The sequence below is a fragment of the Lytechinus pictus genome, chromosome 9, assembly GCF_037042905.1.
Source record: "Lytechinus pictus isolate F3 Inbred chromosome 9, Lp3.0, whole genome shotgun sequence".
Taxonomy (NCBI): domain Eukaryota; kingdom Metazoa; phylum Echinodermata; class Echinoidea; order Temnopleuroida; family Toxopneustidae; genus Lytechinus; species Lytechinus pictus.
Genome location: NC_087253.1, coordinates 7844639 through 7857500, shown reverse-complemented (window position 1 = coordinate 7857500; position 12862 = coordinate 7844639). Strand labels below are relative to the sequence as shown.

Sequence of the window (12862 nt, the reverse complement as noted above, 5' to 3'; positions counted from 1 at the left end):
CGATGTTCCAATATCCAGAGTTTTACCAGTTAAAGAATTAAAGAGTTAAAATTCTACTGGTCTAACTGGTCCAGTGGAACTGGTTTTTCCTTCTGGGTGATGATCTGAAGAGGGGGAAAAATGATATCGATATCTGCTTAGATATCGATATTGGCTCGCGCTCAGTTAATTGGATTATTATTTATTAAGGTCATAAGGACACGTATCATAAAATTGAGGGTATTTATGAAAATCTCTTCCAGACGGACCTATTATTATTGATGAATTTCTTCAAGGTATGCATATTGCTTAGTATGATTTTGAAGCTCCGATATTGTTAAACAATATAATTCATTGAGATTGTACTTTGACACTTCGCAGGTGTAATTATTAAGGCCTTTTGACGATGATATTGAGTAATGTTTGGAGTTATATCTTCATTGTAGTCCCAGTCGTAAGTAGTGGTGTTTCTGTTCTAACGTTAGTTGGGCAATGCAGTTCAATTTCAGTTACCCTTAAAATAAATTGCAATTTTTTTTCTGTGACTTTCTGGAAAAGAGTAAAACTGCTAAGCAATGTATGCTCATACCTTTGAATCTTTAACTTGGAACAAAAAGTAAAATTGAATGCCCAACCTGCCGGCTGCCCACAATTCGACAGCTGCTTTTTCTGCAATAATTTATTTTTTGTTCTAAAAAGTCACTCCAACGTAACTAAGTTAGACCGTAAGGTTAGGCCTAATATAAATTTGCATCAATGTCTGGTGGATATATTTGTCTTTTTTTTATTGCAATGTTTATTTACAACTTCTATCTTAATTTCGTAAAAAAAATGTGGCCGCATTCAATTTCAACAAACAGCCCCGCCCTTATTTCGACAAAGGCAAAGCGCATCGTGCATTTGCTCACGCATTACACTCTGACACCACGTCAAATAAAGGCCTGCCGCGACTAGCATGCCGTTAATTAACATGTACGTACATGTATTGCTGTACAATTTCAATTCAAGGGCCTATTATTAGGTTGAGTTTTTAAGTGTTTTTTGGTGGTTATTTTGAAGCTAAGCCGCCACATGCTCCAGAAATATGGCACCAAAACCAAATTTTTAATTGATTTCTAAAAAGGAGATTTTGGAATTGAAATCGGGACTTTCATGTGGTGAGTGATAGTGCCTGTTTTTTTTTGTTTTGTGTGTGTTCATGGTGTTGTGCTGGCTTGTCGAATAATAAGTTTGCCATGTCGAATGGAGGCACATGTTGAATTCCGGGCTCATTACTCTTATTATTTGGTCTATGAAATCTCCTCAATTGAGTTTCAACAATCATGTTCACACCGTTTCTACATTTGCAAGACTTCTACACACCATACATGTACCTTGACATAAGAAATTAACTCCTGGCTTGTGGATTGGTGTAGAAGAAGTCACTCATTCAATGAACGAGGTTATGATATAACTTGTTCTCTGTTACGGTACTACTCCCTGTGTGGTGAAATAAGGTTTGCAATGTTTGGCATATTTTCTCTTGTTCTTGGGGACAAATGCTTGATTTTTTTGACACTGTCAGTTTCCATTACAGCTATTCATCATATAACTTGGCTCTTAAGTAAATTGAATTATTTTATTTATTTTTTCTAAATTAAAAATAGAGATTGAAAAATGAAAATTTTCTTGACATTTTACTTTCTACCAATAGAGAGCGTACACAAAAATATGCTCAAAATTCAAGTTTTTGATCATTCTGGTGAATACAAAAATTATCCCCAAGTTACTGTTAATGAAAAATTAATTGCAACTGTATGGAAATAATAGTATTTTTGGTTACAAAAGTTATGAATAATGAACTTTTGAAGTGTGTTCTGTGAACTGCATTTGGCTTTGATAGATATACATTAGATTCCCCACAGGCAGGGTGGTTGCAGTGGACTAGTGGAAGAAGTGTAAATAAAAGTACAGTAACTTGCTTTTGAAATGTGCATATTTCAGAGATTGGAGGTGGAGGTCATGTGAATCCATTTAAAAACCATCATGTATTGTAGAGCATACAGACAATATCAAAAAATCAAGAAAAAATGCAAATTTTGAGAGAAATCAGAGAACTGCTTCCTTTTGTCGTGGGACAGCAGCATGGTTAATGTTGATAGAATCCAATCCTTTGCAGTATAGTATGCAAATAATGAATGTTTATGAGTGCAATGGACAGAATGCTTCATGAGGTGAAAGATCAATGGATCATTCATTTCATCTTTCACCGAATGAAGTATTCTGTCCATTGCACGAGTGAAAAAAAGTCATTATTCGGTTTATATGACACCTAAAAATAGATTTTTTTTAAATATGAAATTTATGAATTTCGCTGAAAAACGTGTATGCTCATGCAGTGCGAGTTTGGTCTGTTGATTGTTACGTCATTACAACATGCTGGTGCCTGCAGCTGCAGTCTAGGTGCGCGCGTGCAATGGACAAAAAATCGTATGGATCCAAAGTTGCACGATGAATGGATCCAAAATTGAACTGTTGATGACGTCATTGCAAAATGGGCTGAATGAACGATATCAAACAACCAATCAAATCACAAGGATCTATTTAGGAGTCATATAATATGTTTATGAGTGCAATGGAGAGAATACTTCATGAGGTGAAAGATGAAAAGATCCATTCAACGAGGTGTAGCTGAGTTGAATGGATCATTCATTTCATCTTTTACCGAATGAAGTATTCTGTCCATTGTAAGAATGAAGGAACATTCATTATTTGGTTTATATGACACTTAAAACTAGATTATTTTCATAGGAAATTTATCAGTTTCGATGCAAAATATGATCATGCACATGCAGTGCGAGCTCGGTCTGTCGATTGTCGCGTATGTCGTGTACATGTACAATGCCCTTGTCGCGTGCAATGGACAAAATCGTATGGATCCAAAATTGCACGATGAATGGATCCTAAATTGCACGGTCGATGACGTCATTGTAAAATGGTCCAAATGATCGATATCAAACAACCAATCAAATGCCCAGAATCTATCTAGGTGTCATATAATCTCTCATATCTTTTTATCTTTTTTTTTAGTCCCAATAAAGTTACACAATGGCTCTTTTGGAATGGAAACTATCACTGTTACTCCTGCTGATAGTGCATGTTGCTCATCAGGCCCCACTTGATCCAAAATCACCCGATGAAGAGAAAGCAGAAAAGCTCGGTGAGGAGATCATCAACAAGGCTGAAGGAGATGGACTCGCTGTAAGTATGATGAATAGACCCTCTGGGCCCATATTCTGAAGTTGGGTTTAACTTAAACCCAGGTTTAAAGTTGTGGTTTAAGTAGGACAGCCAATTGTTACATAAATCACTAACAGTATAGAGATATAATTTTTCAACTCATTTGGCTCTCAAATCATTTGTAGTTCTCTAGGAAGTATAAATAGATGATTGCCGTCACCATCGATGAATCAGGAAAGAGCACAGTAAACATAAGAAACATGCAACTTAATAAACAAATTTGACACTTTTGGCTTCCCATAATTTTAGCAGAGTGGTCTAAGTTAAACCTGACTTCAGAATACGGGCCTCTGGGTGGTATTTTGATAATTAAACCTTGGTTAAACCCATGGCCCTGAGAAGCGGGGGTGCTGGGGGTGCAAAAGCACCGCCAAGACTTTCCCCAGGGGGTGCTGTGTGTAATATTCTCCATAGGCAGCAGTCGGCAGCACCCCCTAGAATTCTGGTAGGTGTGTCACATTGGATATCTATGTATCGAAAAATGACCAACATCTTGTGTTGAAACAATTTTTTTTTGCTTATCAACAATTTTTACGGATCAAAATTACATTTATTTTGTAGTGAACCCCTCCTCCCCCCCCCCGTTTTTTGAATGTCAAATTTATTTCAGCACCCCCAACTAAACAAAACAAAATTATTCCCAGGTCCCTGATCTAACCCTAGTCTAAACTACACTTTTAAACCACATTTCCAGGAATGCTGGGCTTCATAATATTTTCTCCATGTATTATTTGTGGCATTTATAACGTATCAGTTGATTCCTTGAATTTTTTTTTCCTATTCCCAGGTCTGGAGAAATACAATATAAAATAAACGAATGAAATTATATATTTTATGACACTGTCACTTCTCGATATGGTACCAGTATGAATAATCAGACCATCCTTGCTTTTCACAAATAAAAAAAAAAGAAAAACAAAACCAACTCATTTTCTGTTAGAGATCATTTCCAAAATATTGATGTTCATCTTCACGCAAGGGAGCATATATACTGAATGACATGATTAACTATAAGAGGGAAACCACTTTTTTTCATAATTAAGATATTATACAATGATAAAAAAAATTCCTGTATATGTAGAAGCAAGCATAGTGCAATTGAGTGAGATTTTTTTTCCATAGCATTGATTTTGTGTCGTCCTAACTATGCTTAGACTTCTTCCTTTGTTTTGTTTCTATTTATTTTGTTATTTTCTTTTTTGGAGCGGATTTGTTACATTTAGTATCTTATGAAAAATTCTGTATTTATTTACAAATACTTGATGGCCTTTCTAAAAGAAAAAAAAGAAAACACTGTTAAATTTGATTTATGCAGGTGATGTCTGAATTCATTTAATATGCCATTCAAACAGATTGGCTAAGTTGAGTAGTTTCAAATTTCATTTGAAAATGAACTTAAGAATGACTGACAAAATTGGATCACTTTTATTTCCTTCTTGATTTCATGGTTTTTATGGAGTGAAAATTTTCCCCACCCTACATGTATTCTACACAAATGTCTAATTTATTTTTTAATCTTCCCTTTCCTATTCCTTTCCTTCTGTTTTATGTTTTATATTTAATCTAACTTCTTACATATTTGTGTTGCTTTTCTGTTCTGGCTTGGTGATAAAGAACGGTACAATTTTGCTACCTTTAAATGCAATAGAAGCCCCTTTTTGCATACATTTTTGCACCGCAAGAAGCTAAAAAGCTGTGGCCTACATACCAGGTGGGTGTTTCATGAAAGTTGTCAGCACTGACAAGTTGTCTTTCTCCGACAGTTACCATAGTAACAGTCAGAGGCCAGTGCCTTTCAGCCAATCAAAACTGAAGATTTCACTGAAATTGTCAGCACTGACAATTTAGTCAGTGCTGACAACTTTCATGAAACGGTCGGAATGGTAGAATTGGCATTTATGCTCATGTCCAGATAGTCTAAGTTCCACTTCATTTTATGGTACCTTTTTAATCTATAATCTTTATTATGGTGTTGGATAATTGCTACGATTTACTTCCTTGATACAGGATCTAGGCCTAGAATATGAAGGCTATCTCCGAGAAGTCATCCAAGTTTTGGAAGCCGACCCAGAAATGAAGAGTCACATGGATGAGATGGACACCAATGATTTACTGGTGAGTGGTGACTTTGTCATAGACCTGGGTCCTGTCTTAAAGGTCAAGTCCACACCAGGAAAATGTTGTTTTGAGTAAATAGAGAAAAATCAAACTATCATAACACTGAAAATTTCATCAAAATCGGATGTAATTGTAAAATAAGAAAGATATGATATTTTTAAGTTCCACTTATTTTTCACAAAACGGTGATATGCACAACTCAGTTGCATGCAAATGAGACAGTCGATGATGTCCCTCACTCACTATTTCTTTTGTTTTTTATTGTTTGAATTATACAATATTTCATTTTTTCCAGGACCAACTTGACTGAGCCATAAAGTATTAAACAATGTTAATTCCACATGTTCAGGGCAGAATAAATCATTGTTTCACTTGACAATGAGGAGAAAATTTGAATATTTCATATTTCACATAATAAAAAAAAAAATAAATAGTGAGTGGATGACGTCATCAGTATCCTCATTTGCATACTGACCAGGATGTGCATATCACTGTTTTGTGAAATCAAGCGAAACTTTGAAATATCATAACTTTCTTATTTTACATCTGATTTTGATGAAATTTTCAGTGTTATGTTTGTTGGATTTTTCTCTTTTTATTCAAATCAACTTTTTATTGGGGTGGACTTGTCCTTTAAAAAGAGTTGTGATTGATCCAATCAACATCAACTACGGTACAAAAATCTGTTATTGTCATAACTTTTTTTACCAGAAATGTGCTCAATGTCCTTTGTATACAACAAAGAGGAAGCACGCTGAATGTTCAAGACAAAACTTGGCAATCGATCATAGGGCAGATTTTTATGATTGGTTATGATCAATGAAAACAATCATATAATTCAGTAACCCAATCAGGGGTCCGTTGCAGAAAGAGTTGCGTTTAAACGCAAGTCAAAAAATCAATCGCAAGTCCCAAATGCGCGCTGTTGATTGGTTGAAAATCAAGTTGCGCATGATTTTTAGAGTTGCGATTGATTGCAACTATTTCTGCAACGGGCCCCAGTTGTATTAAAGGTACATTGTATAACTGTTAATAAACGCGGGGATGTTTTTTCATGATGGACTACAATACATTTTTCACGATTAATCGTAAGATATTTCGTAAAGTTATTTATGCATGATTTTATAAACAGCTTTACTTACGACCCAATTTGGCAGATGGAGGAGGATTATAGACCATTTTCAGACATCAGCTAGAAGTGAAGTAATGTAGGTTGTTTTTCTTTTGCATATGATCGTTTCAATGCGAGGTCTATATATTCCAACAGTTTAATTGGGATTATTTGAACTGCAGTCTAACTTTGTATCATTATAAGCAAAAACTTTGACAAATTTCATGTATGCAAATACACATTAATTTTTCATTCTATAGTCTGGTAAATTTGGGAAGCAGTTAAACAACGTTGGAAGTCACATCCGAAGTCAGTTGGATGAGCTGAAGAAAAAAGAGATCCAGCGTCTTCGGGTCATCGCCAGAAAGGCCATGGAACAGCAAGCACGTAAGTCTGTCAGGGTTCTGTAACAAAAAGTTTAGCTAATGATCGTACGATTGATTGTACATTGTAGTCAATGGAATCAATGGTAGATTAATTTTCTACGATCATTTCTAAGTTTTGTGGGATGATTCTCCATGCAGGGAATAATTTTTCTGGTATCGCATTGCAATTTCCCCCACATCTTTTTAAAGATTGCTATGCATAAAGTCTTTTGTATAGCATTTTTTTTTACATAGGACTGTCCATTACTTAAATGACAGCTTTTCTCTTATGACCAAAAATGCTATTCAAATTTGTAAAGCAAAATTATTCCCTGCCATGCAGGATCAACTAAAGTTTGTACTTTAAATATGTGAATATATTATTCTTTAAAAGTTCATTCATTTGGAAATATGAAAAGTACTCTTAAATCTAGTCAACAATTGCAACCCTTTGACTGCAGGCTTCTGCAATTCCCATAGACTGAGGACAGGAACCACTTGGGTCCTGTCGGCAAGAAGTTTAAATTATAAAAGTTGAACTGTCTCCGTTTTTTATTCTATTATTTGCAAGTTACACAATACTTTATCAGTGCATGAGAGGTGACCCTTCTTAGGACTCCTAACTGAGACCATTTTCTACAATGCTGTTATAAAACTAAACTTTAAAATATCAAATTTTCTATCCTTATAATCACGAATATTTCATCTGCGAAGATTAGATATCAACCTTAATAGTTGACAGGAATAAGGAAGATAATACCAAGCCTGATTTAGCACTGTTCATAATAGAGTCATTCATTGATCTTATATAATTAAAAAACAGCTTAAAATGAAATGCTCCCCGATCTTTCAGGCTACCAATACACCTACAATGTACTTATAAAAGCATTTCATGGTCTCCCCTCAGTAGCATATATATTTGGTCAAATGTATCATCATTTTATTGTGCAATGTTTGCATCATATTTTCATTTTCTGCCAATCTTTTCTATTTTTGTATCTGAACATTTTGATGATTATAGTCGAGTGTATTTCTTCGAGTCCCATTGGCATTTGTTTATACCTTTTTGTCCCCTGAGTTGATTTGTCTGTGAACCTGTCAGTAATACCATCACCTTCATTTCTCACTAATCATTTTGATTCTATTTATGCATGCGTCCCTTAAATTCGTAAACCTAAAGTCGGGAAGGGGAAGCCGACGGATCAGAAGTTCTTGGACAACCTCATCGGGCATCTTGATCCATCGTCAATGGAATCTTTCAATCCCGACGATATTACTAAACTCATACAGAAGGTAGACAAGCAATAACAGGAATGCCTATATGTGGTGCCACAGTATGGTTTTGTACCTGTAATCCACTTCTGGCTGTGCGTTCATGATTTCTAGCTGCTTTGTTTTTACACCAAGCTAACCTATACTAACATAGATGCCAATGTGTGCCCCCACAGTATCATTTTATTCATTCTGTATGCATATATTTGTCTGTATATTTGTTCACATGTGGTGCAACAGTATTAATTTCTTTGTGGTGCATGACTAAAATTGTTTCCAACGGAATGGGTTACCATCTGTTTCTTTTGACTTCAAGATATTGGTTTGTTTTAATTGTCAATTCTTGTTAATTTTTAACTCATGACGGTGTTGTCTCATAAGTATATTCAATTTTTGTTCAATTCATTGCAATCCAATGGTAGTGCACTCACCTCATACTTTGCCGGAAATCTTATTTATAGTTTTTATACATTCATCTTGTTTTGTTTATTTGATATTCAAAATTATCTGAAATTCCACGTCTGTTTTATACTATTTTGCACTGAATAACAATTCCCATCCTATGCATGCATGATTCATCATCAGAGTTGATCATTTTGGATGTAATACGGGCTGATACTCCTTTCAAACACAACCAAAAGTTCATGAACATTCTCCAATACTAAGTTTGTTCTTGTGGGTACACAGTGTTGAAAAGAAGTAATTTAATATCTGTAATTCATATTAACTCACCACTGGGACATTATTAGTACGATTGACCATGAAACAGCTGAGCTCGTTGAACTCCATATTTTACTAATTCAACATATTTTATTCTTTCCCTTCTCTCTTGTCTAGATTTGCATTTGGCCATTAAACTGTTGTCTTTATTTCTACATGTACATACAGGACATGTATATTTTTTTAAACAGGAATTAATTCTCTGATGTGAACAGATTTCCTCTGTTCGCATTTGCCTCCATCTGCAAATTTCTTCTTGACTGCATGAATTTGATTGACTCCTGCCAAGTTTATTCATTTTACATGTGCTTTCTACCTTTGGGTGAAACAATAGTACTGGAGAGATGGCACACTTGACGTTTCAAATTCTGCAGAGAATTATTGTGATTTCAAAACAAAATCTGATATCATCATTCATATAAACTTTTTGTGAATAGTTTGTTATTACATTAATGAGCTGTTATTGAATTCCTTGTGCTCATCCTAGCTTAATATACTGTACTCATGTAAAGTGTCTATCCATCTATTTTCTTCTTTCCATCCTACCATGCTGTCTCTACATGCATCTATTTTTTCTGTGATTATATTGGTCTACTTATGAATCTTTCTTTATATCAATCAATCAATCAATCAATCAATCAATCAATCACTCTATCTATCTATCTATCTATCTATCTATCGACCGACCGACCGACCGACCGACCGACCGACCGACCGACCAACCAATCTACATTTATCTGTCTGTCTGTCTGTCTGTCTATCTTTATCTTACAACTGTACCATCTCTTTTTTTTACAACTATCAAATCTACTTGCATGTATCCATTCATTTCTTGCTGGCCTCTTCCTAAATGACATTGTACATTTTACATCGAGGTCTTTGTCATTCTATTACAGCTTTTTGCATTTGCACATATCATTGTTTGCTTTTTATTATGTCTACATGTATATGTTATGCAATATATTTTATATTACTCTGTTGGTCCATCCATCCATCGATCTATCTTTCAATCTATCTGTCTATCTATTCATCATTGTGCTCTTCTAGCTGAAGTAAGCCAAACTGATCTCCTTCAGATGATCGCCCATGTTGACTTTCGGAATGAGCACACTTTTGAGGAAGAGGACCTCAATAACCTCTTGCAGAAGGTACATTAACACAATGGGGCAGGTTTCGCATAACCCTTTTCTTTGCCACGTAAAATAAAAAAAAAACCTTAACAAACCTACATGTAAGAAGCAAGAAACAGATCATATCTATTTTATAGGAGGGGGGGGGGGGGAGGGGGTGCGAGTGGTAGGTGTTTTGTCATGTTGCATATGAGTATAGTTTTTGTTGTTTTTGTGATATTTTGGCATACATGTACTTATACCTGTTTAATATTGTGAATCTTGTTCCTGCGAAAGAAAGAATGTTTATTTAAATGCTCACATTATTTTGTAAAAACCCTTTTGCAAGAAGCACATGTTGTTTGATGTTGCATGCTTGCACCTTTCAGTTCATACAGGGGGATGTTTCACAAAGATTTAAGTATGACTTAGAGTCGCACTTAAATGCAGATGCGTACATGGTATGCAATGCGCAATCTTATTGATCAATACGCAGTAGTGCGCATCCTCTTGGCATGATCTGACCAATGTGGTCATGCCTTTTATAACGCATGCAACTACATGTAGGCATGTACGTACATGTAAGTGCCACTCAAGTCGTACATTGTACTTACCGGTACATTTATCAGGGGTGTGATACATGTAGTTCAGATTTTTTATAGCTGATTTCATTTTTTTTTTTTGATTTTCAGCTTAATTTTAGCTTATTTTTGGCTTTCCTCTGTACATAAAGTATGGGAGCTCTTTCTATGTCAGATTTTTTCGACACTCTTCAGCTTTTTTCAGATCTTTTTATTTGTGACCACTCACAACCCTGATACATGTATGTAAATCTTTGTGAAACACACCCATAATATTTTATCTTTTTCTACTATGAATATGAAGTGAGAAGATTGTTTTTTGTTTTGTGAAATTTTCCCACTGTGCCATACTTTTAATCCAAAAAAAAAAAAAAAAAAAAAATAGATAAATAAATATCCATAAATAGTCAAAATGTGAAAATCACTTTATTATAATGCCTAGAATTCAACACACTTTTTTTGTTATGTACGGTGTGATTTCAACAGAAACAATTTCCTTTTGTTTTCCGACTTTCCAGACAAAAGAATAATATTTATTCTGCAAGTCAGTTGTGACAATGAATTGAACAGGAATAGGTGGAAGTAAGGATGCATCTGTAAATGCAAGTTCGTAGATTAGAATGAAAGCAAAAAAAAAGGAGAAAGATATACCGGTACAAAAAAATAAAGGCTTATATTTGGAGGGACTGAGCATTGAACAAAATAATGTTTCAAAGTGTCAAGACAATTCAAGCCACTATTTTATTTCTTTAATTCAATTTCAAAAATATTTTCTTTGTGTTTTTGCCATCTCTCGAAATCCCTTTTAATGCACCGTTCTTTATTTATTTCAATTTCAGCTAACCTTCTAAATATCATGGGATATTCATGACACATTTTGATACTTCATCGCACAATTTATTTGTAGTTTGGATATTCTAGCACAGTTTTGGCATTTTGCAATCAATTCCTCATATCAAATAATTTTTTTGGTTTCTTACATGCACTTTCCTCACTACACCATTTTGATTACACAATTTATACTTGATTTTGTTTACATGAATGATTTTGATTATGGATTATAACCTCTTTATTCAGATGTGTTTTATAGGGACCTACATCATTAAAACTAATTCCCCACCCCCCAAAAATCAAGAAAAGCAAAATTAACCTTTTCAAGCATTAACTACTGTTACAAAATGGTGTTTAATGGCTCCTAATCAAGTGATTGGCTGAAATCTGTCACATGATCTGTTATTGATTACATATTCCACAAAAATTGTAATGACGGTTTATTTTCTTTTGCTCCAATTGCCAACTTGTCTACTATAATTTGGTCTACCGTCAGTTCGTCCACTATCCACAGTCTAATTGCCACCTTTTCCTCTCTCCATTTTGTCTAATAACCAGTTGGTCCAATAGCCATTTAGTTCATATACCATTTCGTCTATTTTTTGGACTAGTGTTATAATTGAGCAAAATGAATGAAAATAAAATGGATATTAGACCAACCGGTTACGAGACAAAATGGTCGTAGACCAACTGGTGATTAGAAGAAGTAATGATTGGACCAAATGGTTGTTAGTTGAAATGTTGATGGACATAATGGCATTAGACTTAATGAAGCTAGACCATGTGATGAGTGGACGAGTTGGCAATAAAGACGAATTGGCAATTTACCCTAATGACTAACTTCTATTGACCAGTCCTGGGCTCTTTAGCACAAAGGTTTGCGATGAATCGCAAATATGAAAGAACGGCACTGATTGGTTCCCGGTCAGTGTTTCAAACAGAGTGCTCAGTGACCGATGATCTTCATTGGTCACTGGTATTAGCGATTGATCGCAAAGCTTTGTGTTACGGAGCAATGGTGTATCACATAACAAGGATCCATATCACTATCTTATAAAACAAATCATGCACAGCATATTGCTTGAGGGCATTATAATAAAATCTTTGAAATGATACTAATCTCCTTTGCTATGCCTCAATCATATTACTAATCCCCTCTATGATGTCTATTTGTATACTAATTGATTGAAGTATGCACAGCAGAAATGGGGTTATGTGAATTCAGTTTGATTCAATAATAGGGTATCCAATTAATTTTGGCAGCCAAAACTGAATTGTGCAGATATCCCGTCAAACTTTTTCACTTTGTATTTACAAAAAAATAATAAAAATAAAAGATCAAAGATCTATACCACAGTGAGACTATCATTAAGACTAGCCGTTGTACAAAATACAGATCAGGGCCCCGTCTTACAAAGAGTCAAGATTGATCCAATCAATTGTAGCTCTATGGAAATCCACCAGTGTCATAATTTTTTCTGCAGGATATTTGCACAA

General features: G+C 34.8%; 1 protein-coding gene across 2 annotated transcripts in view; it reads left to right on the top strand.

Moving 5' to 3' along the window:
* The first annotated feature begins 143 nt into the window (after window positions 1–143).
* Window positions 144–12862, top strand: part of LOC129268366 (nucleobindin-2-like) — a 34562-nt gene continuing 21843 nt past the window's right edge. Inside the window, exons 1-5 of one of the 2 annotated variants that reach the window (XM_054905920.2) lie at window positions 144–275; window positions 3049–3219; window positions 5266–5373; window positions 6748–6874; window positions 9892–9992. In XM_054905920.2, the coding sequence (XP_054761895.2) occupies window positions 3067–3219; window positions 5266–5373; window positions 6748–6874; window positions 9892–9992 (489 nt within the window). In that variant the 5' untranslated portion in view covers window positions 144–275; window positions 3049–3066. Of the gene's footprint in view, window positions 276–3048; window positions 3220–5265; window positions 5374–6747; window positions 6875–8032; window positions 8146–9891; window positions 9993–12862 lie in introns of both variants that reach the window. The other variant, XM_054905918.2, reaches the window with a different exon arrangement.